General features: G+C 44.2%; 1 protein-coding gene across 3 annotated transcripts in view; it reads left to right on the top strand.

Annotated features, from left to right (window-relative positions):
* Window positions 1–21,687, top strand: part of sud1 (Prolyl 3-hydroxylase sud1) — a 189,167-nt gene extending 167,480 nt beyond the window's left edge. For all 3 annotated transcript variants that reach the window (XM_068393563.1, XM_068393566.1, XM_068393565.1), the window contains exon 11: window positions 21,381–21,687. In XM_068393563.1, coding sequence (XP_068249664.1) covers window positions 21,381–21,536 — 156 coding nt within the window. In that variant the 3' untranslated portion in view covers window positions 21,537–21,687. The remainder of the gene's footprint in view (window positions 1–21,380) is intronic.
* The last annotated feature ends 5,070 nt before the right edge of the window (window positions 21,688–26,757 follow it).

Below are 26,757 nucleotides of genomic sequence, written 5' to 3'. Positions count from 1 at the left end.
TTCTTCCTATCACCCTTCGTTCCAATCTTACTATGTCTAGTCCCTTTATTTTCAATATCACTATCACTACCTTCCCCATTATCACTTACCCTATCCTCTTCCACCATCAACCCGTTACCAGAAGCAGAAGCCACTCCTCCGACTGCACCTTCACCCATGACAGTTTTCATCATCCCCATTACTTGCCCTAACATAGCTTCCATTCGTTTCTCATTTTCTCGCATCCTCATCTCAACACCCTCTTCCACTCTCTCTACAGTTCCCTGAAGTTCCCTAAGTTTCCTTTGCATCTCCTCATTCTCACTACTTAACCTCGCATTCTCCAACAACAACCTCTCCTCTCGCTCATTAGCCAACCGCTATTCCTCCTTTAACATATACAACTGTTCCTCCATTAACTCCATTTCAATACCATTAATATTTTAAGTAATTCCTAAACCTATTTACCCTTGTCCAACAGTCCAGTTTCAATCCCACCTTCAACAGTCCCTGTTCGGGCGCCAAATTTATGTGGCGGGATGTAAACAAAAACAAACCCCCACACCCTGGAATCTTACTTACTGACAATTGTCTCCTCAACACATACTTTCCCCTTACGTTATCATAAACTGGACTCTTAGACAAAAGGACAAACAAAACAAAACATACCCTTAAACTATATTTCCTAATACCACAATACTTAACATGGAACCATTCACAATCAAAATAATAATCACACTTACAACTAATCATAAACTTCACACTAAATATATAATAACCACCATTCAAATAATCAACAAAACCCCTAACAAAACTTAAATCAACTGCACACCAACACCCAAATAAATATGTGTTCATATATATTTTATAGACACTAACACTGTCTATACACACAAGCCATCTGTCTTTTATGGCACAACACCACTATATGAAACCCGAAGACTGTTTTAAATTTCCATAACGGCCTTAACTCCTCGGGGTCATGGGTGTCATCGTCGTCGATATCATCATCATCATCATACGAAATCTTAAATGTAATAAACAGGCCAGGTCGTCAACAGTTGATAAATCAAATGAGCAGTCCAAACAAAATCGTAATACAGGCCAAGTCATCAACAATACATCCACTTTCTGAAAAACTTTGGTCTCTCCAAAGGAGGAATCACGGCCTGCCAAAATAAAAAAGAAAAACACTTACGAACACTCCTAACTAACTTAACTATCGCACTATAATCAAAGATAAACAATAAACTTTCTATCATTCATGAACGCGCCTAACAAAAATAAATAAAAACAGTACTTACTCAGAATATAAAAAAATCACTTCACAGCCGGCTTTCAAAGAACAAAAAAAACATAACCGACTCCTGCTACAGTCAAATATCCAATGCTTTCGCCCAAGACATTCATTACCGCCCTAACCTAGCTAAAAAGGTAAACAAACAACCTCAAATATACCGACAGTCTTTCCCACTACAAACAATCATTCGCTAACTACCCTTGTTCTTCGGCGCGCACCGCGGACACACACACACGCACACACAAACGCACATACACACATACTCTCTCGCGCACGCGCGATCTAGCAAAACTAAAGCAAATGAAATTCATTCTCTCTCTCTCTCTCTCTCTCTCTCTCTCTCTCTCTCTCTCTCTCTCTCTCTCGATTTGGCAAACAAAAAAATAAATTAAAATAAAATTAATCCTCCCCTTCTTTATCAGCTAATATGCCGGCCAGACTGTGCCGTCAGAGACTAGCTATGCCGGCACATAAGAAACTACGCAAATGGGTAAGAGGGTTCCAGATCTCTCTGGGACCATACCTACCTAACGATAGCATGCGTAGCTTACTGTTCCCAGAAGCAAGTAATGAAATAGTGGTGCCCCAGGCACGATTTGCACCTCCCTGCGTCCAGATTGTCATCGAGACGGAGGGCACGAAGGCACCCCTGGAAGATGATGATGATGTCGTTTCATAATTGCTTCCGTCTGTGCCGGCCCTGGAGCCGTTAATCTCGACGTTTTCACCTTCTATCCCTCTATTAGACAAAATGTGCCAGTTACTGGCCCATCTTACGGGTCTAATGGAAAACTTTCCCAAACGAGGCGAAACAAAGGAAGCGAAACTGAAGAGAGAGCTCTGTGAAGCTCCACTCATCGCCTCCCTAGGGTCATTCAAGCGACCCAGAGACCGAGACCTCCCGACATGCTCCAAAACCAATCCCTGGAGGTACGCGGAGCGTATGCCGATTTTAGACGGTAAACTCTACATCTCAGAGAAGATAGGAGCTGTTCCTTTAGACAAAATCCAGTTTTGGCCAAGCTTTAACGTTTTCCCTGATTGCTTCATTCGACTGAAGCATGAACCAACGTCAGAAAAAGAAACGGAACCGAAAGATGTCATGGTTCTTGACCACGATAAGGCACAGGCTATCTTGTCAAGTAGCCTGAGAAAGGCGGGTTACTCTGTGTTGAAAGTGTTCGCCCTGAGTAAGAGACACCCTACCTTTCTTGCTCCTGCTTCAATAGCATTCCCCTTTACGTGGAAGGCATTTAAATCTGTTGCCAAGGCAGTGGAGGCAGGCAAACCATGCCCTGCACTTGAGGAGAGCAGGCCTCTGTCACAAGCCTTGGAAGGAAGTCCACTTAACCTTTTCAGTAAGGAAACTGGACGCGGACATCGCTGGACGACAGTTTAGCGAGAATCTCCCTAAACTTTCTGAGTTTCTCTTGTGCAAGGAACAAAAGACAAAGGAGAGACTTGCGGCCCCCTTATCCCTACAAAACTGCATAGAGATGTGTTCAGCCCATCGAAGTACCCCAGACATGCTCATGCTCTTGGCAAAAATGCATATGGCCACCTTAGTAAAAGACCTTTATGCCTTTTATGAAGGCTAAGAGAACCTGTAGGGAGTTTGTGTTCGCTGCTGCAACAGTGAAACATGAACGCAGGAAACTGATATCTTCCAACATTTGGGGTAAAGACCTCTTTCCAAACGAGGTAGTCAAAGAGGTAATCGAGAACGCCACCACGGAGAATAGGAACCTTCTCCAGAAGTGGGGCATCTCTTCAAAGAGAAAGTCTTCCCCGGATGTGGGTCCCCAACCTAAAAGGAAGACGAAAAGTTTAGACTTTTTCTTCGGTCTGTTCAACAACATCCCACAGTTTCTATGACCGCGGTGCCTCAGGTAGGCGATTGAGGACGTAAACCTTCTGATCAGTCGAAGAAAAGAAAAGCTTCTGGTAGGAAGGAGTCTCCAATAGGATCGCTGGACCTTCGATCCTTGGGTCCAAGACAAGGCCTAATCAAGATGGGACTAGGATGGAGAATAGACATGCCTCCACCATCATTTCCTCAACTCTTCCAACACTCCAACCCCGTTTTAGAAGAGTATACCTTATAGCTCTAGAGCATACAGGTTATAAGGAAAGCAAAGTCCATCGAATTCCAGGGAAGGCTGTTTTGTGTTCCCAAGAAGGACTCAAGAAAACTCGACATTCTGGACTTGTCGCCACTCAAGTTCAAAAGAAACAGGGCCCTTTACAAAAAGGGGCGTTCATAGTCTTGATAGACCTGACAGGTGCCTATTGGCAGCTTCTAGTCAGTCGCCCCCTCTCCTCCTACTTAGGATTCAAGTTACAGAAGGTAAAGTAAGTCCTAAGAGCCATACTCTTCGGACTAAACACAGTCCCAAGTATCTTCATGAATTGGCGGATGCAGTTATGCAATAACCATGCCTAGAAACTGTTCAGGTAACAAAGTACCTGGACGAATGGCTGGTGCGGGTAGCACCCGAAGCGGCTGGTCTGCAAGCATCCAAAGAAGTAACCCAATTCCTGGAACATCGGGGATGCAAAATCAACTTCAAGAAGTCTCAACTCTCTCCAGCTCAAAGGTTTCAATGGCTGGAAAACCATTGGAACCTGAGGTTACACCATCTCTCCTTTCCTTTAGGGATGAAGAAGGAGTTTGCAGGGTCGGTCAGGAGACTATGTAATCCGTCAGGATTTCAAGACGCTAACAGGAAAGAGTATTGAACTCTCTCCAGTTCGCAGCAGTGACAAACCCAGTGCTAAGAGTACAGCTGAAAGATGCGCCAGGAGTCTGGAGAAGATAGGCATCAAACACTCGAAGAGATCTAAAATGACCGATATCGGTCTTACCCTGATTGCTTCTCAACCCATGGCCGAAGGCCAAAAGCCTAATGAGGACTGTGCCCTTGCAACTACCTCGACTATCAAAGATCATCCGCATGGATGCCTCGACAGAAGAATGGGGAGGTCACTCCCATCAGAGGAAAGCCCAAGGGACTTGGTCATCTCTACTCAAGGCCCTTCTTATCTACTTTTTGGAAGCCATGGCAGTCCTGTTGTTGTTGGGGAAACTCTCTCCACGCAGATTAGCCTCCTCAGGCTGATCTTGGACAGCGAAGTGATAGTGAGATGTCTGAACCGACAAGGCTCGAGATCGTTCCATATAATATAGGTGATGTTAGCCATCCCTTACCTAAAGAGATGGCACCTATTAGCAGTTTACGTACAAAGGATCTGCAATGTGACAGCGGATGCTCTATTCAGGCTCAAGCCAATAGAGTCAGAATAGTCCACAGACGCAGACCCATTCTCTTCCAGATTGGAACAAGTCCCGGAACTGCAGATCGACCTCTTCGTGACGAGCGTCATCAAGGAACTACCTCGATATGTAGCCCCATACGAGGACCCTCTAGAGGAGATAACGGACGCCATGTCTCTAGTGTGAAACGGATGGACCCGGAAATTCCTGTTCCCTCCATCCATTCTCCTGCTGAAGGTCCACAACACGCTGAGATCCTTCCAATGAAAGGCAGCTCTAGTGGCTCCCAAATAGTCCAAGAGCAACTGGTTGCCTTTGATTCATCACAGAGAGCCCAAAACCTTCATTTCATAATTTTCTCGCCCTAGCGGTTAAGAAAAGATTTGGGATCTCAGAAGGAAATATAGACTTCCTAGAAGAATACAAGTCTAAGTCAACTAGAAGACAATATGAATCGTCTTGGAAAAAGTGGGTTGCTTTTGTTAAAGCAAAAGGACCAAAAGAAATTTCAATAACCTTCTGTCTGGCCTTCTTTATCCACCTTCATAATCAAGGTCTGGCAGCTAACACGATAACTACGTGTAAGTTAGCCTTGACTAGACCTCTTCTATATGCCTTTCAAGTGGATCTAACAAATGAAATCTTTAATAAGATCCCGAAGGCATGCGCTAGGCTTAGGCCTGCAGCTCCTCCGAAGCCCATCTCATGGTCTTTGGACAAGGTCCTACATTATGCCTCATCTGTGAACAATGAAGATTGTTCTCTCAAGGATCTAACCCAGAAGGTTATTTTCCTGTTCGCTATAGCCTCAGGGGCTAGAGTTAGTGAAATAGTAGCCCTATCAAGACATGAGGGCCACATTCAGTTCACAGAAGTGGGAGAACTGAATCTCTCCTGATCCAACCTTTCTCGCCAAGAACGAGGTACCTACTAAAAGATGGGGTCCCTGGAGAATCTGCCCTTTGAAGGAAGATGTCTCTCTATGTCCAGTAGAGTGTCTAAAGGTCATTAAAGAAAGTAAGTCTTCTAAAGGCATGACTGTCCTTACCAGTGGAAGGACCTCAATCAACGACGAGATGGAGAGAGTCCTTCTACTAAGGATTAAAGAGAAGGAAATCGCTGGTGATACACTCACGCAATCAGTAATTTCGCACAAGGCAAGCGCCATCTTCGCCGATCTCGTGGAACCTCAGAGAGACGGCGGAGATGAAGGAACGTCGCTGTAAGCCTCCAAAGAGTTCAAGGCTTCTCATGGGTGGTTTGATCGTTTTAGGAAGAGGACTGGTATTCACTCCGTCATCAGGCATGGAGAGGCGGCCAGTTCTGACAAGGAAGCAGCAGAAGAATTCCTCAAGAAGTTTGAGAAAGTAATATCCAGAGAAGGCTACATTCCTCAGCAAGTGTTTAACTTTGATGAAACTGGCCTTTTCTGGAAGAAAATGCCCCACCGTACATATATCACAGCTGTAGAAAAGAAACTTCCTGGCCATAAACCGATGAAGGACAGACTTACGCTCGCATTTTGTGCAAATGCCAGTGGGGACTTAAAAATTAAGCCCCTACTGGTATACCACTTAGAGAATCCTCGTGCCTTCAAGGCACAAAATATCACAAAGGAGAGGCTCTCGGTATTTTGGAAGCTTACGACTGAAGACTTGAAGGAGTTGGAGGCATTGCAGTTGACCATCATTCAAGAAGAGCACAACTCTAGTGGTGGCGAGGACTGGAGCTTACAACTCAAGACTTGAAGGAGTTGGAGGCAATGCAGTTGACCATCATTCAAGAAGAGCACAGCTCTAGTGGTAGTGAAACTGAAGAAACGACATCGGCAGCAATAAGGGAAGCTATCGATTGGTATGAAAACCTTAAGAGTTTCATTGAAAAAAAACACCCAGAAAAACTTCACACAGGTCGTCTTATGGAGAGTGTTAATGACAAGTGTACGAGTCATTTTAGAAATATGAATCGTCAGAAACAGGCTTCTTTGGATAGATATTTCTCCAAAAGAGAAGTGTCAGAAAGCAAAGATGATAATAGTGATTCTATTAAAAAAAAAAAAAGCTAAAAAAGAGTAATTTAAGTTCTAAAAAAAATCATAAAAAGAAATTTCAAATGACAAAAATAATAAAAAAAGCATTTTTAATTTTAAGTGTTTAATAGTAAGAATAAATTTATTATTAAGTGTACATAACATAATTAGCATTGATACGTTTTTATATCTACCGTCTCCTCCCCCCTCTGCCTACACCCACTAACAGCTCAAGTCACGTCACTCCAAAGGTAAATAAAATTTAATTTTTCCTTTACAGTACAGTATATAATTTTTATTTATCCTGTAATGTTATTTAATTATATACTGTACAGTACATGTATATTATATATAAGTATACTGTAGTACAGTGCTTACTATACTATTTTGTTACGTACTAATTTTCAATGTTTTTACTTGGGGGTTTTGCACGCATTAGCTATTCTATTGCCTGCCATACGACTCGATTCTTAGACTCAACTAATCCATTAGAACTAGGTCTATATGCAAGAATGGGAGAATGCTTAATGCCATACAACTCGGATATACGATTGAATACTTCATTCACAAATTCGGTTCTGTGATCTGAAATAATTTCTCGAGGAGTACCGAATATCTCGATGAAAGCTCTTGGTGCTCTCGCAACTTCCTGTGCTTTTTTATCGATCAAGGGCTGCACGAACGTATATCTAATTCGCGCATCTACTACAACAAAAATGTATTTATGCCCTGAGTGTGAAACAGGTAATGGGATGATTAAATCAATATGCACATGTTGCCATTTCTCTTCTAACTAAAGGCCAGACTCGGGCGTGGGGTACTTCTAATCTATGGGATCGGAACAGATTACAGAGGTGACACGAGTCAATATATCTCTTTATTGTTTGTTTCATGCCTTTCCAATAAAAATTATCGGTAGCTCGTCTGAGTGTTTGCTACGCTCATGTGATCGGATACTACTGACGAATGTGATATAATCTCTTTGCCATACTTATAAAAGAGATGGGCAAAACAGTGCGATTAATTAACTCATTTCCCTTCAAATCAGTTACATACAAAATGTCATCTTCTATCACAAACCTGTTAGGTGGAAGCGGGACTTCAGTAGAAAATTCTTCAGTTTCCTTTTTAAGATAGGCTTTGACTTTACCCCATACAGGATCTTCATTCTGTGCCCTAATTAGCTGTGCTACATCCTAATTACAATCGTCATCCCGAATGTCGTATGCGTCAAGGACAGGGTCATTTTCGCTCTGCTCATCCAATTCATTCATACTACTCAAATTGGGGCCAGTGCATTCATTCACTCTCCCGGTCCGATCAGCTGACTTCCCTTCTGGGTGTGATGCATCACCACATCTGGTTCGCGCTCGGGTTGGTGCGTACTCATTGACCTCATTATAGCGGCCATGGAATGAGATAAGGCATCTGCGACTATATTAGTACAAACTGGAATGTATTCCAATCCTACAATATCAAATTCTAAAAATGCTTCTAACCACCTTGCCTGAAAACTCGATAAATTTGACTTCGTAAAAATGTTTGACAAAGGTTGATGATCAGACTTAATACAAATTTTATGTCCTAAAAGGAAATAGCGATTCCTTTCTAATACCCACTTAATGGCAAGAGCTTCTTAGTCAAATACTGAGTAACGTGTTTCAGGTCCTTTTAACGCTTGTGAAGCGAACGCTACAGGGCGGGAGATATCTTCATCATCGTTGTCCTATTACCCCTCCAATGGCAATATCGCTTGCGTCTGTTACTAAGAATTCGCGATCAAATTTAGGAAAGACTAAAAAACTATCTTCAGACATAGCTTGTTTCAATTTTTTAAATACATCATCATGTTGTCGAGTCCATTCAAAATTCTGTGTCTTTCTGAGTTTATCCAAGGGTCGTGAGATTTTCCCAAAATCTTTGATAAAGCGCCTGTAATAAGATGCCAACCCCAAGAATTATGTAATTTGTTTAGGAGTTCGCGGACGAGGATAAGTCCTAATCGCCTCTATTTTGTCTGCCATGGGGCTTACGCCCTTGTTACTGAATATGTGACCTAGAAATTGAACCTCTTGTCTGAAACAGCTGACACTTGGCTAAGTTGACCTTCAAAATTATGAAGTCTCAAGGCTTCGAGTACTTTAACAAAATTAGCTATACAGTATGTTCTTCTACAGTGTTCCTTAAGATAATTATATCATCTAGATAAATCAACACAGCATTTCCTACCAATCCAGAAAATACGCTCATCATTACACGTAAAAAATGCTCAGGCATGTTCTTTAAACCAAAGGGCAAAGTATTGAAGGAATATAATGAATCTCCTGCGACAAGTGCAGTTTTTTCTCAACTCTTGGGATCGAGTGCAATTTGGTGATACCCCGACATAAGATCTAGTGTAAAAAACGACGTGTTATTTCTGACTTTACATAGAATTTCTTCAATGGATGGTAAAAGGAACAAATTGCCTTTTGTTACACTATTCAATTTATTGTAATCTGCACATTTGCATGGACTTTTTCTTTACAGCTACGATAGGAGATCACTAGGGGTAATCAGAGACAGAGATTATTCCATTCTTTACCATCTCTGCTAACTGTCTATTTACCTCAGTCTGATATGCAAAAGTCACTTGAAAGGATAAGTTATAACTGGCAGACTATCACCCGTATCTTTGTGAAAAGGCATAAAGTCACAATATCCAGGCGGTTCCTCATTCATTACAAATACGTCTTGATATTCTTCCAAAATTTGTGCAACATTAAAATGATATTTATCAGGTGTTAAACTAAGTCCCGAATTCTTTAAAGTGCATGCACATTCTGATGAGGTACTTTGCTGAAGTGCGGCGTTAAACGCTAAATTAACATTCCTCTCAACACATACAATTAGCGTAGTTTCCCTAAGTAACACTGGTACAGATGTAAAATTATGAAACACTTTAATTTTCCCATCCTCAATTTGAACTAAGGGGTCATGAATCAAATTATCTTCAAAATATACACGGGGCGTAAGAATGCCAATCCCACTTCTATTAACATAGCAGAGCAAGGATCAATACACATTTCTTGGGAAAGTCGATGTTCACACTTATCAGAAACCTTATCAACAGGTTCTATAACAAGGGCTCCTGATGCAACTGTCCCTCCAATGGGTAGGATGCAATCCCCCAAGTTAAAGTTAATCCCTCGGGACATGAAAGTACATTTAACCCTAGTAACCAGATCGCGTCTGATCCCAAGATAACATCAGTGCCCATAATCCCTAACTCAGGGACGACGTAGAAATCATGAATGAGTTTCTCATCTCCTATCTCAAAAGACTGTAAACAAAAACTGTTTGTAAAAACTTCTTTCCCTCCAAACCCATGACACTTTAAAGGAACCTCATTCTGAACTTGATTTACTGTAATGTGTGATTCAATAATAAGAGAAACAAATGCCCTGTATTTATCAAACAGTTTTTAAAACCTGATGGGGACTTGACTTTGATGACAGGTTGCTGGGGAGTTGTCTTCGGTCTTCTTCCTATTGGGTTGTCCATGGTGCTGCTGTCACCGCTCCGGGTTGTCCTTGGGTGGGCAGCGGCGGATGCAATGATAGGAGCCTCCACCATGGGAAGGCTTGCAGAAAACCCACCGTGGGTTGAGGGTAGCAGGGTGGTGCTCCAAACTTGGCCGCTGGTCCGTCTATTGCCACTGGTAATGCTGTTGCTCCTGCGTCGGGGGTTCAAGCCAATTTATATTGGCAGGCGTAATGTCCCCACTTTCTGCAGTTGAAACACTGCAGCTTCTGTGTTTGCGACTTTTGTTCCTACACTAGATACAAACCCTCATTCTTTACTATAGGAGATATTCTAGCGCGAGCTGAAAAATACGGCAAAAAACCTTAACAAGGTCGTTAATGACTGGGCCGGTATTTATCCACCCGTTTTTTTTTTGGGGGGGGGACTGCCGGTTGGTAGCTTCTGAATACCTTCAATCGAATTCTAGCCGTCGCAGTGGTAACACCGCTGCTCCCGCTTTTGTTTGACTGGCAGACTAGCCTTTCTTTATTGTGTTTTTGATTAACTTTTTTTTTCTTAATTAGATGTGATGTCCTCTATTATGAGGAAGTGTCCCGGGTTCCCCCGAAATCTTGTGGCACATTCATGTCACCACCGGAGGTGAATCCTCATTCCCTATGCCCTTCGTGCAGAGGTCATAGATGTTCTGAAGGCTCCCCCTGCCAAGTATGTAGAGAATGGTCATCCTCTCTGTGGGAAAAGTCCGTGAAGAGAAACAAGAAGAAATCTAAAAAGGATTTGTTACCGCCAGGTTCGCCGTCGAAAGATCACGTACGAGTGGTTTAGCCTGCCCTTGGACTTCCTGGTTCTCCTTCTGAGGAAGTGTGGAACCAGGTCCTCGCGGGCACAGTTTTACCTCAGGTCCCTTCTGTTTTGGAACCTTCGGGAGTTCCGGACCTCGCCTACCTCCCATCAACTCAGTCGGCGGCCGTCATCATTCTCGCTCTTCCTCGCCTTCTATCTCTTCACGAAATGTCTCGCCGAGAGACTATAAGCGCTTTCGTCACAAACATAAGAAGAGCGCATCCTCGCGTCATCGTTCTGCCTCGCGATCGACTTCCTCTCGAGAGGGATCATCTAGGCACTTCAAGAAAAAGAGCGCTACGATACTTTCTCGCTTTTCATCACAAGCGAGTTCTCCTAAGCGTAATAAGCGCTTCCGTTGGAGAAGCTCTTCCCACGATTTTTCATCTAATCGCGCCCGGAGCGCGGACAAGGGAAAAGCGCACTCTGAGCACGATCCCTCTCCTTCACATATTAGCTTGAGGAGCTCAGATCGCTCTAGGAAAGGGAGAAAGAGCACTACTCCTCACCGTCGCTACGTATCAACAGAGAGAGAGCGCTCCCGTCCTTCAACCTCCCGATCGCGCAAGTCTCCGGGCATATCCGCGCAGGGTCATTCACCTCGCCCTCATGTTTCAGACAGGACAGCTCTGGTTCCCGTGCTCCCTAACGAGTTACGGAATACGAGACTCTCGAGAACCTCGTAAGAAGACGCAGGGGTTCAACCCTTCTTCTCCTCGGTTGAGAACAGAGGGAAAAGGCCAGACCGCCGATCAATGCAACCTCTTACTAAGACAGTACCGATAATTCGGTCACCTACGCCTAGAAAATCAACTTCCAGGAAGTTCAGGCGCGCGCGGCGCCATTAGCCAGCGCTCAGCCTTCCCTTAGAACAACGGCAATGGAGTATCCTACTTCGCCGTTACCTCCAGACACTCGGACTTCTATCGCCCTTCCTCGTGAGGAATTAGCGTGACCGGAAGATTCCTCGGAAGAGCAACCATCAAAGGACTTAGAGTCCTCCTATCTGATGGCTCTAAAACTATGTGTAATATCTCAGGCCTCGGTGATCTACATCTGTCGCCTCCACATACCGACGCTCCAGCTTTAGTTAGACTATGTTGTCCTCCACCAAACCCTAAGACCAGAATCGAACTTCCCTGGTCTATTCACACTGCAGGCCGTCTGAGGAAGGTCTCGCAGGCGGTCTCGGGGGAAACGGGTTCCTTGAAGTCTCAAGGATCCCATAAACTTCGGCAATTCCCGTTTTCGAGGCGAAAGCGCTTTTACAAGGTCAGAGACGCCAACCCCCCTTCTCTGACCCTGGATCCCCTCACAGCAAGGCTCACACCTGGCTGCTCTTCAGAGAGACTCTCTTCTCTCCCAGTCTCCTTCACTGCCACAGAAGCCTCGGCAATGGAAGCAGCGTCAATGTCCCTTCTGGAGGCTTTATCCTGGTTTGACACGTGGTCAGGCACAGTCGGCTACCTAGCGAGTCACGAAGACCTATCAAACCAAAACTCCATGCAGTCCCTGCAGGAAGTCTTAGCAGCTGGGGCTAGGACAATGGACTTCCTAACTGGTACAACTGCAACCATGTGGGGCAATTGGATCCTCAAAAGGAGGGAATCAGTAGTTTCCAGACTTCATAGGAGCATCGGTAAGGCCGAGACGTCAGATTTGAGAAACTCGAACCTTCTGCAACCTCTCCTCTTTACTAAACAGGACACCGCGATGCAAAAGGCTGCTTCCCTTCGCACAATGCAACAGCAGCCAACTCCACAACCCAAAACCACAACCGCAACTCCACTCCCTGCCAATAGCCTCAGCCGCCCCTCTTTTATGGCCAAACCTATGGGCAGAGGAAAGTCAGTTCCTCCTAAGGCTAAAGGCAGAGGGAGGAACCCTAGAAAGAAGTAGGGTCACGCCTCCCTCCTCACAGTGCGTAGGGGGTTGCCTGCAGGAGAGTTGGAGGAGGTGGAAGGCTATGGGGGCCATGCAATGGACCATCAAGGTGCTTCGTTGGGGGTACCGCATCCCCTTCATAGGCTCTCCTCTAATTCCTCTCCCGATCTCGTCCTTCCAGGTCCCTCGGGATCCCAGGAAACAGGTAGCCCTAGCTCGGGAGATCCAGAGCATGCCTCTAAAAGACGCCATACAAGAGGTCTCCAACTCCTCCCCGGGGTTTTTCGGTCGCCTCTTTCTGGTAGAAAAAGCCTCGGGAGGTTGGAGACCAGTAATCGATCTCTCTACCTTGAATCAGTTTGTGAAGCAAACTCCATTCAAAATGGAGACAGCAGCGTCCGTAACCTAAGTGGTGCATCCAGGAGACTTTATGGCATCTGTGGACTTAAAAGATGCATATTTCCAAGTGCCAATCCATCGCGCATATCGGAAATTCCTGCGCTTTCTGATTCAGGGTCGAATCTTCGAATTCAAAGTCCTATGCTTCGGCCTCTTGACCGCCCCACAGGTCTTTACGAAGGTTTTTTAACTCTTTTCCTCGTGGGCTCACAAGCACGGGATACGTCTGCTAAGGTACCTAGACGATTGGCTACTCCTGGCCTCGTCCAGGGAGCTAGCTCTTGATCACCCGAGAAGACTTCTAGACCTTTGCAAGGACCTGGGGATCCTTGTGAATGCAGAGAAGTCTTGCTTGATTCCAACCCAAGTCTTAAACTATCTGGGTATGTCCATCAACACCCAGGTAGGGAGGGTGTTCCCTTCGGAAGACAGAATTCGGAGACTGGAACAATACATCACCCAACTCTTGTCTCCACTGCTTCCTACTGCCAAGTCGTGGCAGAGAATTCTGGGCCATCTTTCCTCCCTGGAAAAATTAGTTCCAGGCGGAAGATCAAGAATGAGAAGTCTCCAGTGGCATCTGAAGACCCATTAGTCTCAAAAGATTGATTCCCCATTCTTGTCAGTGGAGGTTCCAGCTCTGGTGATACAAGATCTTGATTGGTGGTCAACCAGAGAGAATACCCAAAAGGGCATTCCCCTCCAAAGCCCCAGTCCGAAGTTAAAACTCTTTTCGGACGCATCGCTACGGAGCTGGGGTTCCCACCTAGGCCCGAAATTAGCATCAGGAGTTTGGTCTCCGATAGAACAAACTCTCCATGTAAATCACCTGGAATTATTAGCAGCCTGGAAAGGCCTAAAATACTTAGTAAAAGATCTACAAGGACGAGAGGTGGTGCTGATGAGCGACAACTTCACAGCCGTCTCGTACATCAACAAACAAGTGGGTACTCTGGCAAGAGACCTCTGTCTGCTAGCGGTCCAGATTTGCCAGTGGGTGGAAGGTCACAACATTTCTCTCACAGCCAGGTTTATTCCGGGCCGGAGAAACATCGTGGCGGATCATCTGAGCAGACATCACCAAGTGTTGAGTGGCGAATGGTCTTTGGATCCTCGAGTAGCGAAGATAGTAATAGCTTTGTGGGGTTTCCCCACAATAGACCTGTTCGCCACTTCTCTGAATGCGAAACTTCCCTGCTACGGGTCACCAGTTCCAGACCATCAGGCAGCGATCCAGGATGCCCTTCAACATTCTTGGGACAACCTGGACGCATGTGCCTTTCCACCCTTTTGCCTGCTCAGAAGGGTGATCAACAAACTCAGGACCTCCCGGAACTGCAAGCTAACTCTAATAGCTCCGGCATGGCCAAGCAGAGAATGGTACGCAGACCTTCTTTCCCTGCTGGTTCAGGTTCCAAGGTTTCTGCCTCCAGAACCCCCTTCTGCTGATGCAGCCACACAGTGGTGTCCCCCTCGGGAGAATCCCCTTCCTGAAGCTTCACGCCTGGAAGCTGTCCAGTCTCTCCTCAGAAGCAGAGGCTTTTCAGGGAAGGTGGCTGAGCACATGTCCCGGCACCTGCACCAATCTCCCACAAACCTCTGCCAAGTAAGATGGGGAGTGTTTGCAGCTTGGTGTAGAGGGCGAGGCGTGTCTCGACTCGATCCCTCTCTTCCATTAGTGGCAGACTTCCTTGTGTACCTCAGGGAGGAAAAACTCCTCTCAGTCTCGGCAATTAAAGGCTATCGTTCAGCCTTAAGCCTCATATGTAGACTGAGAGGGGTTGACCTTTCCACCTCAGAAGATATCACCCTGTTGATTCGAGGTTTTGAGAGATCTTGCCCCCAGTTGAGATTAGACCACCACCTTGGGACGTGTCCCTGGTCGTATGTTCCTTGAAGGGTCCACCCTATTAGCCCATAAATAGGACCTCTGACTACTTTCTAACCCTTAAGACCGTCTTCCTAGTAGCTCTGGCCTCGGCAAAAAGGGTCGGTGAACTACATGGTCTATCCTACGAAGTCACCCATTCTGAAGGATGGGGGGGCAGTCTCGCTCAACTTCGTGCCAGGCTTTGTGGCCAAAACTCGGAATCCTTCATCGGCCGATGAGAGGTTTAGAGAATTTCAATTTTCCAGCCTCAATAAGGTAACACAGGATACTGACCAATTGCTACTGTGCCCAGTCTAGGCGCTAAGGAAATACCTGAAGCGCACCTTCAGACCACGCCTCCGTCATCTCTTCCTCAGTACCAACAAGGTAAAGAAGAGAATCTCTCGCAACACCATCTCTTTCTGGCTTAAGAAAGTTATTGCGAGAGCCATTCACGGAGACCCAGAGGCAGCTCAACCCAAAGCCCATCAAGTGAGGGGAGTGGCTGCCTCACTGGCGTTTAAGAAAAATTTTTCAGTCTCCCAAGTCTTAAGAGCTGGAGTCTGGAAATGCCAATCTACATTCATCACTCACTATTTAACCGATGTGACACATAGGTCTCTAAACACCTCTTCTATAGGGCCTATTGTGGCAGGTCAACAGGTGCTGTAGCTACCTTACGCCCTTTCAGGGGACAGTAGCCATCGGTCGGGGATTCTGTTTTACACTAGGTTTTTAGAAGGACATCCATCTATCTTCTGCGTTTCCTTCTTCCTCCCATCTGGGTATCCTAGTCTGTAACCAGTTTCTGCTGGACTCGCCAATGGAAATAAGGTATGAAACTCATCTGACTCCTCTCACAGGGTATAAGTTATACTCGTAGTCACGAGGGTTCTCCTTTTCAAGGTCAGGGGAATCCTAAGTATGAAAGGGTCCGAGTCGAATGTTCCCGACCCTCTTCATCCTGAAACATTTGTTTCCACGTAATTACAAACTTTCAGTCTTGCTAAGATTATGGGGATCTACAAAGAAAAGTTTAACGGCAGATTTTTTCATCAAAAGTGTCTAGTTTGAGGACTATCTTCCCTAGGAATAAGGAACTCCTCGACCACCCTGACCTCAAGACTAAGTTTCCTATAGTAAAGAATGAGGGTTTGTATCTAGTGTAGGAATAAATGACAAACTTATAACAGAGTTTGTATGTTTCCTAACATACAAACCCGAATTCTTTACACAAATCTTCCCTCCGTCACCGCCCCTAAAAATAGTCCTAGATAGAATCCGATTGAAGGTATTCAGTAGCTACCGACCGGCAGTCCCCCACCCCTAACAGGTGGATAACTACCGGCCCAGTCGTTAACGACCTTGTTAAGGTTTTCTGCCGTATTTTCCAGCTCGCGCTAGAATATCTCCTATAGTAAAGAATTCGGGTTTGTATGTTAGGAAAAATACAAACTGTTATAAGTTTGTCATTTTTGTTCATTGGCCCGAGGGTTTCTTCTTGACACTCGGAGTGCTTCCAGACGATTGACTCGAGGACGACGACGTTGAATGGGCCTGCTGCTGTTGCTCTTGTCCTTCGGAACGGGGTTTTCCTCCATCCCATTCGGTGTGTGTACCCGACGTTAAGGTTTGCACGTTCTCCATGGCCCTCTCCATGGGTATGGCTAATACAGTGTGCCCCACGTGTATGTAGGAAGTTGGGATTTCATTATTTTCCTCAACCAAGGATCCTTAATGTCCTCCAAGGCCTCATGGCCATCCATAAAGTCTTCCAACTCTGGAGCAATTCTTGTGAAAAATTTAAAATGCAACTCTCCTTGTTTTCTTGTCGGTACGTAAGTACATAGATGGCCATGTAGACTGGCGGTACTTAGGCCTGATCTCTCTTGTAGGTACTGTCTCAGCGTTCCCCACGACATTGGGTTGATGAATACAGGATCTTTTCTCACCTTTCTAGGTGCATCTCGAATTCTTTGCTTCGTCAGGACAATTTTAAATATAAAACTTACCCGCTGGTTATATAATGGCTAAAGTCTCTTGATGCCGGCAGCAAATTCAAAATCTCACGGTCTATCACAGATATGCCAGGTGTACACTAGCGCCCTCGTAAGCCTGTCCTGCGTCACCTAACAAAACTCCGTTCCTGTATTAGAACCATCCCATGTGGCCAAAGAATGCTATTCCTTAGCCTAGGGTTAGAATAATACGATAAAGAGGTGGTAGCACCCTCGCCACCATCTCTAAACGGTAAGGAAACGGAGTTCTAGTGCCAGTGTCCCTTAAGCAGTAGAAGAATTCTATTCTTCAGCTTAGGATCAACTAACACAGGACTAGTCTGCTAGGCCACAGGGAGAAGGTATCATATCATACAGACCCTTCAGGAGTGACCTAGGGAGGTCTAGCCTCCTATGTCGACAGCCTAACCTGGCAAAAGAATTCTATTCATCTTGCAAGTCAGCTAGCGACCACAGACTAAATACTCTGAGATTCTGTCCTAAACCCAAAAACCTGCATCTACGGTTACAGGGGAAGGGCAGAAAAACCGTAGGATAGTCATGCCTGAATTAAAAATTTGAGGCCAACCCACTAAGGTTGTAGACTAAAGCTACACTCAGAGGGAAGAGGGATTACCCTTAATTCTCCTTCTTGGAGACGTGTAATATTTCATCCAATTCTAAGAGATAACTATCTCTGCATGAATTGAAATCACAATACATGAGGGTAATCGGGGAAATGTCTGAACGTATAATAGAACGCCTAGGTTAGGTTACTGAGGCGAGACGAGATCTCGGTTACCTCACTCAGCGAAACTCTAATTATACGATCGACATGGAAAGGAAAATTATGCACTTTATAAATATTTTTACAAGTATAATTTGCTTAAATAGCTTACGTAATTAATTAATTAATTAAAGCTAATTAAAAACCGGGAAGTCGTTCTACTAACTAAATAACTCATGCCTAACGAACGACAGCGCTCATAGCGCCTCCGTTATAGGCTAGCTCTAAACACAATAAATTACTCTAATTTCACTGTGAAATGGGAGCTAGAAAATTTTTCATTGTAAAGACCCAATACTCAACTTTCCGAAGGCGAAAGAAGCTGGAGAATGCATAAGAAAAATCCTTGCAAATCAATCGAAAAGTTAGATCAACAGGGAACACCACTGAACGAAATCGCTACAAAATTAGGAATGTCCGCCATCTTGGGAATGGCGCTGTGGTGGTGATCATTAGTAGTACGAGAATAGGGGTAACCTTGATACGGCCCCCCTTCTATTTGCCACGTCCCCCTCGAAGCGTAAACGCTATTAGGGGTGCAGATTGCTATGTGGCGTGTCAAGAATACGTCCTCTGATATTATGCGATATCCTTGAGAGAAATTTTAAGGATATTCGCTCCAGGAGTTAGAATTCTGGAACCTGAAGGTTTAATTCTCTGGGAATATCACTGTAGTAACATATATCCCTTAGGAAGCTATACTTTAGGAACTTCCATCAGGACGTCATGGCCTGAGCCCAAAAAATGATTTATGGCCCCAAGGTTGTCCTAAATTGTAATCATCACATTATGTTGTTGTTCTTCTTGAGCGCTCATTTTGTAGTCTTTATATATGTTGTCTTTTCACTCCAACTGTTAAATAAGATATCCCATTTGCGTGCCACCACTTTTGTCTCGTGGTCTTGGGGTAGTAGCGGCTTAAGACATTAAAATATGGGAAACGAGGATAATGACAGATTTTACTCTGTATCTTTTCAAACTGTTCGTATATTTAAACAAAAGGCTGTTCTCTAGATTATTGAGCACGTAATTGAATCAGTTATGGTAGCGTTAAACTTCACGGAAAATGTTAAAGTCACAAGTAACCAAGTTGAATTCAAAATACAAAATCTTCCAAGTGCTCCCTATTAATACATACAAGTTACAAAGTACTAGGGTCTGGCAATGGAGAGAGGCACAGAAGGGTTTTAGAAAGTTACTGAATAATCTACATTATAAAATAAGTAAATAGTCGATAAGACCAGGATTAGCTTATAGTTGTGGGACGGTACTAGCAAACTCTCTGACATCTGGGGCATGCTTCCTCCTTAAGTTTGGCATGGACCCGGTTGGAGTACCATAGGCATACCCTTGGGTTAACAGAGCGGTGGCTCTCCCAAATTCCAAGGTCTTTATTGCCACAGCCACACTGCATCCTCTCCGTCTTCATTCCTGTAAGAAAGAGATTTGACTAAGCAATGTGACAGATCAGCAAAACATGGGTACCATTTGCCACAACACTTGGCTAATGCAGATTGAGCAATTCAGAGTATCAACGGCACAAAGGAACGGTTTTGTGTCTACATCCATCTTGTTATTGGTTTTCTTTAATTAATAATCAAACTTTTTATTTCTTGTCCTGTGACGAGAGAGGGAGAGAGTGTGTGTGTGTGTGTGTGTGTGTGTGTGTGTGTGTGTGTGTCCTATGATAACTAATAAGTTCTCTAAACATACTTTATGAAAACTGTGATACCCAATAACATGTTGGTGCTGATGTAATATTCATCATAAAGAGATTTTGAATGTTAAGAAAATTATATAAACAACTCTGTTATTCGTATTGTACATAATCACAATACGGCAATGTGACCTTGAGGTTAGCTGATGCCAACCGAAAGTAAATCAAAAGTAATTGTTGATTATTGAAATGCTCAAGAAATTGAAATATGGAATATAAACATGGTTTAATAAACCACAAATAAACTCAACAATGTGTAATGAAATATGAAGGGTTAATAATGAACTAAAAATTAGATAGTGTGTGAAGCTTTAAAAATGAACTACCCATATGCGCGCAAGCACACACGCACAGAGAAAAAGCGAGAACGTTTAAGCATGATCACTAATGATAATGGCTAAAATGAACTGTATGAAAACTGTGATTTCCTGTAATATATTGGCACTGATGTAATATTTATCATGAAGATATTTCGAATAAATTAAGAAATTATATAGAAAATACGCCATTCGTATGTACGCCTTCTATAGATACGGGAGCGGGACTTTCAGATCAGCTGATCATAACCAAAGGTAAATAAAATTTGATTGGTTAAGTGCCTCTGAAAATTAAAAATAGAATATACAAAAATGCATTAATAAACCATATGATATCCCATGAAACAAGAAAATGAAATAATGATAAACAGTGAAAACATATTGATAAAATATGATCGAGAGGATTGTCGAATCATGATGCATCATAATAAATCTATGGATATTTCACTTTTTGAGTTCGACATGCGTCGAAATCAACTTACGACGCATATCTCGGTCCCTCTCTCTGTCGTAAGTCGACGACTACTGTACCTGTAAAAGAAAGTGTGTGTATTCGTAAATAATAATGGCTATAAATGAACCGTATGAAAACTATATCTTATACCATTAATGGTACTGATGTAATATTCATTATGAAGATATGTTGAATAACTCAAGAAATTATATAGACGATACTCATTATTTGTATGTGCATTTTTCTCAATACGGTAGCGTGACCTTGAGATCAGCTGATGATTACCAAAAGTAATTGTTGATTATTGATATGGTCCCAAAATTGAAAAAGTTCCACGCGGCAAGACTAAGCAACACAAGCGAAGCGAGAGAGAACAATGAATGCAGTCTCCCTTTGCGGGGCACAAGTCAGGGAGAGATGCTGGGTAAAGCGGCTTGGCCAATCAGCTTGCGAGATTCTTGAGCCAAGACGGCCAGCGAATCAGAGAGGTGGATTTGAGTTGCGCACCATCTCCGTGTTGATATCTGATGTTCTACTGTACTCTCTGCCTTCTACTAGCACCCGCGTAACTCGCACCATTTTTTCTAATTTTTTTATGAATATTTTTGAAAATCCGTGATGCACTGAGACTGCGAAACTTAAGCCGCGAAATGGGGAGGGATGACTGTAATGGGATTCTACTGTTGAGAATACTGTATGCAATTGGTTACTGTATAATCAAATAAAACTGGTTAATTCCTGAAGCATTGTCAGCCTGCTTTCATATTACATTATTTTAAAACCAATATCAGATTCCTGACACACTATCAGTCACAAGCTCCCACTTTCAGATATAGTTGAAATTATTTTTTCCAAAAAGGTTAAGATAATTTTTATCTTACTCCATTTATGTGCTTATATTTGTAAAAAAACTAATATTAGTGACACTTTTTTCAAGTTAAAATATCGGTAAAACAAAATTAATATAGCACATGATAAACTAATCAACAAACTTTCTATTTTCAGCTCTTGACAGTCTTGCCACGTTCAAACTGCTTCGCTTTGGTTTACCGCGATGCTGAAACACTCAAGTTTACCAAATATATAAATGCTAGTGTAAAAGACTTAGGAAATAAAGACAGCATTTTCTATGAATTAAATTGTATGTACAGAGAAGGATAGCTTGTTATAATTTATTGTTCAAAATTTTCCAAAGATTCTTTTGGAATTTGATAAAAATAAAGTTTATTTTGTCAATTGAGATGTTGAGGTAATTTCTGTATAATTGTTTTTTATAGTGCATTTTGAAATAAATGTATGAAATTAATAAGAATTGTTTGCTGTGATTCACAAGTAAATGAAGTTTGTTCCTACACATATACAAACCATAGTCTTTAAATAGGCATATAATTGTGGAGAAGTTAGAACGGCCTTTTAAACTTCTACAAGGTGTTTGTAGTTGGTGGCGGGTATGCCCCGCCCACCTGATAGTCTGCGGAGGTTTCAATTTGACTTCAAGCCAGTACAGACATATTGCTTCCTGGCTTGGCCGGCTGTTTTAATATTTTCCTTTTACAGTTAGATTGAATATTGTGCTTGAAGATTGTCATGATCAAGGGATTTATTAAAGGGAGATGACAAGGATATGTAGTTATTTTTCGGATTAACTGTAGATAACAGTTTCCTGTGAAAACCTGTCCTCCACAACATTGAGCAGCAGGTCTCTTGCTGTCATTCCCTCGTTATGTGGTCTTTACAACTTCAACATTGCTAGTGCTCTGTCAGAGAGAGGATGTTTTGCTGTTGCCAAGTGTTTAAGGGGAGATGAGGTGTCCTTCTACTCATGCAGCATCTTTCCAACCACAGAAAGGCACTAAAGTGTATAACCTGGTAGTGGTGTCTCTGCAACTTTGAAGAGTCCCCTCTGGACTTTTTCCATTTTGGGAGCAGTCTTTTATTATTTTACTTGCTAAGCTACAACCCTAGTTGGAAAAGCAAGATGCTATAAGCCCAGGGTTTCCAACAGGGAAAATAGCCCAGTGAGGAAAGGGAAAAAATGAAAAATAAAATCTCTCAAGAACAGTTAACATTAAAATAAATAACGGTATTTCCAATATAAACTATGAAAACTTAAAACAAGAGAAATAGAAATAAGTTAGAATAGTGTGCCCGAGTGTACACTCAAGCTAGAGAACTCTAACCATGGTACAGAGGCTATGTCACTACCCAAGACTAGAGAACAATGGTTTGATTTTGGAGTGTTCTCCTAGAAGAGCTTCTTACCATAGCTAAAGAGTCTCTAATACCCTTACCAAGAGGAAAGGGGCCACTGAACAATTACAGTGCAGTAGGTAACCCCTTGAGAGAAGAAGAATTGTTTGGTAATCTCAGTGTTGTCAGGTGTATGAGGACATAGAAGAATAGGCCAGACTATATGGTGTATGTGTAGGCAAAAGGAAAATGAACTGTAACCAGAGAGAAGGATCCAATGTAACACTGTCTAGCCAGTCAAAGGACCCCATAACACTCTAGCAGTAGTATCTCAACGGGTGGCTTGGAGAACCCAGTAGAAGACCAGCTTCAAGTTTCTCTTTCCCCTCTGCCTCATCATCATTTGATTCTTCATGCTGCAACTTCTACAAGAAGAACAAATAGAAGACACCATCAAAGAAGTCTAGGAAGACAGATCGATAGCAGTAGCGTACTCATGGATTCAGACCAATCTCTCCCTCTGTGGGAGGGATGGTGCATTATCGAGGACCAATCTGTCATGGTACTCATAAGGGACTAAGCATGAGCACCATCAGTCATGATAGACAGAGCCCCCCTTCTTTTGACACACACACACACTATCTCTCTCTCTCTCTCTCTCTCTCTCTCTCTCTCTCTCTCTCTCTCTCTCTCTCTCTCATGTAGGGCCACAACCATTAAATAGAATCACTCTTACAATAGATGATGTCAAAAATAAAATAAAAAGGACTCAGTAAGTCTAAGGCACCAGGTCCAGATGTTATTCATCTAAGAGAGATTATAGAACTAGAAAAGATAACCCCACACTAGCAAATTGTTCTGAAAGACAGCCAATGAAAGAAAGGCACCGCAAGGATGGAAACTAGGCAATATTCCTCCAATTTACAAGAAAGGGCCAAAAGAAGAAACTTTCAACAACAGACCTTTGTTTAACTTCGGTGCCTTGCAAAATTTTTGATTCAATTATAGTAGATTCAGTAGTAGAACATATAGAGAAAACGATCTTCTGATATTGTTATTATTATTATTATTATTATTACTAGCCAAGCTACAACCCTAGTTGGAAAAGCAAGATGCTATAAGCCCAAGGGCTCCAACAGGGAAAATAGCCCAGTGAGGAAAGGAAATAAGGAAATAACTAAATGATGAGAATAAATTAACAATATATCATTCTAAAAAAAAGGGGGGGGGGGCTTCCTGGCGGGCTTCTTGGGAGCCAGCTTGACCCGAGGAGAAGTCACCACGATCTCTACTCCTCTCTTCCTCTTCAGAGGGGTTGGAGCTACCCTTGGTTTGGGGCCCAAATCAGAGAAGGCAGGCTTAACAGCCTGGACGACAGCTCTGTTAAGGGACTCAAAACATGGCTGCTTACTGACAAACGCAGTGTCAGAGACTCCCTCTGGAGGGAAGGGAATCGGGCGATCCTTTGGAGTAGAGACTACAACATGTCCTGCCCGGAAAGAAAGGGAAGAAGATGGGTGCCTGAACCTATCTGAAGATCTCCCCTCCTCCTACGAGGGCACTGGTTTGCGCTTGCGGGGGGAGGGGGGGGTGAAGGCAACCTAGCTGCTCTCGTTCCTGACAACTCGTTCGGTAGCTCGCGTTACGAAACCCGGTGGGAATCGCGCTGGTGCTCGCGCGAGAGAATAATCCCAGGTTCGCGTGCGGGCGAACATTCGCGCACGTGTGCGCAGGCGAGGGCTGATGGGTGGGCGAGTTCCGAGGGCTCGCAGGAGATCGCTGGCGAGAAGGCGAGGGGCGAGTCTTCTTTCCTGTGCTCAGATCCGGAGATCGAGGGAGCGCAGGCGAGCGATAGCGCGCAGGTGCGCGTTGGCGAGCAGGAGGGGAGCGCTGGCGAGCTGGAGATCGTGGGCGCACAGGAGATCATGGGCGCACAGGAGATCATGGGCGCGCGTGGCGCATAACAGGATGAGGGCGTGCAGCTGTGCGCTGGCGAGTAGGAGATCGCTGGCATACAGGAGATCACTGGCGTGCAGGAGAGCGCTGGCGCGCAGGTGAGCACTGACGAGCAGGAGATCGGTGAGAGCGCTGGCGCGTCGACTCTGCAGCAGGAGCTCGCTGGCGCGTTGTCCCTGGCATAGGATGTCTCTGGGTCGTTGTCTCAGGAACATCAGGAACAGGCGAGCGCTTGCGCAGGAGAGCGTGGGCGCACAGGGGAAACCTAGCACTTAAGGGACTTGCCCACATTGTGAGCAAGCCCCTTTTGCCCCGAAGGGACCGGTGCCCGTTTGAAAACGGGGTGCGTGGGCGCCCACAGCGCATCAGCTGCCAGAAACGGTGAAGGAAGGTCGGCAGGTCTGGCAGGCGGAGGAGATCGCGATCGATCTGCAGAGAGGTCCAGTGATGCAGCTGCAACGGTAGAAGCATGGTGAGGAGGATCCTCTGCGGGGGACTGCGAAGGCGAGGAGTCGAATAGGCGCCTCCTAACTCCCTTGTGGGGAGAAGGAAGGACTCTACGGCGAAGAGGAAGATGAGCCTTGCGTCGGATACTTCCTCTGGGAGCATCAGGAACACCATCGGCAGTCCTCCGAAGAGGAGTCTCTGTTAGTGAACTCCCCCGAGGGGGAGAAACACCTGCAGGAGAGACCGTTGGACTTGACCCCTCCCTCGAAGGATGTTCGGAGGGGGGAACCAAGCCTTCAGCAACATCAGCACCCAAGGAAGAGGTTTGACCCAACTCGCCGGAAGCCTCTGCCACAACAACGTCGACGATAGACAGAGGGTCAACCTCCGCTATCACCGGCGACTGTTTGACAGCTGCTCCCAACTGGATAAGGTCAAACAGGGCTTCCCTGGAGGGCGAACCCTTAAGCCCCAAGGAAGCCCAAAGCTGCAATAAATCATCATTAGCAACATTAGATAAATCCTCCCCCGGAGGAGGAGGAGGAGCTGCCTCGCTATGGGAGGCAACTCCCTCTCCCGAACCCCGAGGTCGGTCAACACAAGTACAGCCTACGTTACCACTCGATGGCCTCTCGGGAGAGGCCGATCGAGTGGGAGCTTCGGAGGAGGTTCGGGTAACGGAAGAAGAGTCCTTGGAGATTTCCTTCTTCAAGGAGATCCTTGAAGGAGAAAGATCCCGCTTGGACTTCTTCTTTCGGCGCCGGGAAAACCTCTCCCACTGGGAGGTAGACCACTCCCTACACTCCCAACAAACTTTATCCTTATCCTTCTTACAATCTCCAATGCTGTACAGAAATCCCTTGATTGTGGTCGGGAAGTTCGTATGATTGGCCTTGATTTTAGTGCGGCCTTTGACCGTGTTAATCATGAGGCCCTTGTTTTCAAACTGAAACAGTTGGGAGTGGGTGGGTCGTTTCTTAGCATTATTATTGATTTTTTAAGTAATCGATCTCAAAGAGTTGTTGTTGATGGGCACCATAGTGATTATAGGAATGTGATATCCGGTGTTCCACAGGGTAGTGTTCTTGGCCCATTACTTTTCATACTATATACACATGACATGTGGTTTGGCCTAGAAAACAAGCTTATTGCATATGCAGATGATGCTACTCTCTTTGCATCAATTCCACCCCCTGAATGTAGATCTAGGGTTGGTGAATCCCTTAATAGAGATTTAGCTAGAATTAGTGCATGGTGCAAATTATGGGGTATAAAGTTGAATCCTAACAAAACTCAAAGTATGATTGTAAGTAGGTCAAGGACGGTGGCTCCTCAACATCCGGATCTCAGTATTGATAATGTTTCTTTAAATATGTATGACTCTTTCAAAATTTTAGGTGTGATACTCGACAGTAAATTTACTTTTGAGAAACATATAAGGTCTGTGTCTTCTTCAATTGCACAAAAAATAGGCTTATTGAGAAAGTCTTTCGAGATTTTCGGTGATCAATCTATTCTGAAGAAGTGGTTTTAATTCTTTCATTCTACCTTGTTTTGAGTATTATTCTCCTGTTTGGTCTTCAGCTGCTGATTCTCATCTTAATTTGTTGGACAGAAACTTACGGTCTATTAAATTTCTTATTCCTGATCTAAATATTAATCTCTGGCACCGTCGTTCAATTAGTTCATTATGCATGTTGCATAAGATTTTTCATAACTCTGACCATCCTTTACATTCAGATTTCCTTGGACAATTCTATCCTGTTCGTAATACTAGGCAGGCAGTTAA

The sequence above is a fragment of the Palaemon carinicauda genome, chromosome 19 (assembly GCF_036898095.1).
Source record: "Palaemon carinicauda isolate YSFRI2023 chromosome 19, ASM3689809v2, whole genome shotgun sequence".
NCBI lineage: Eukaryota > Metazoa > Arthropoda > Malacostraca > Decapoda > Palaemonidae > Palaemon > Palaemon carinicauda.
This window is presented reverse-complemented; position numbering and strand designations above follow the sequence as displayed.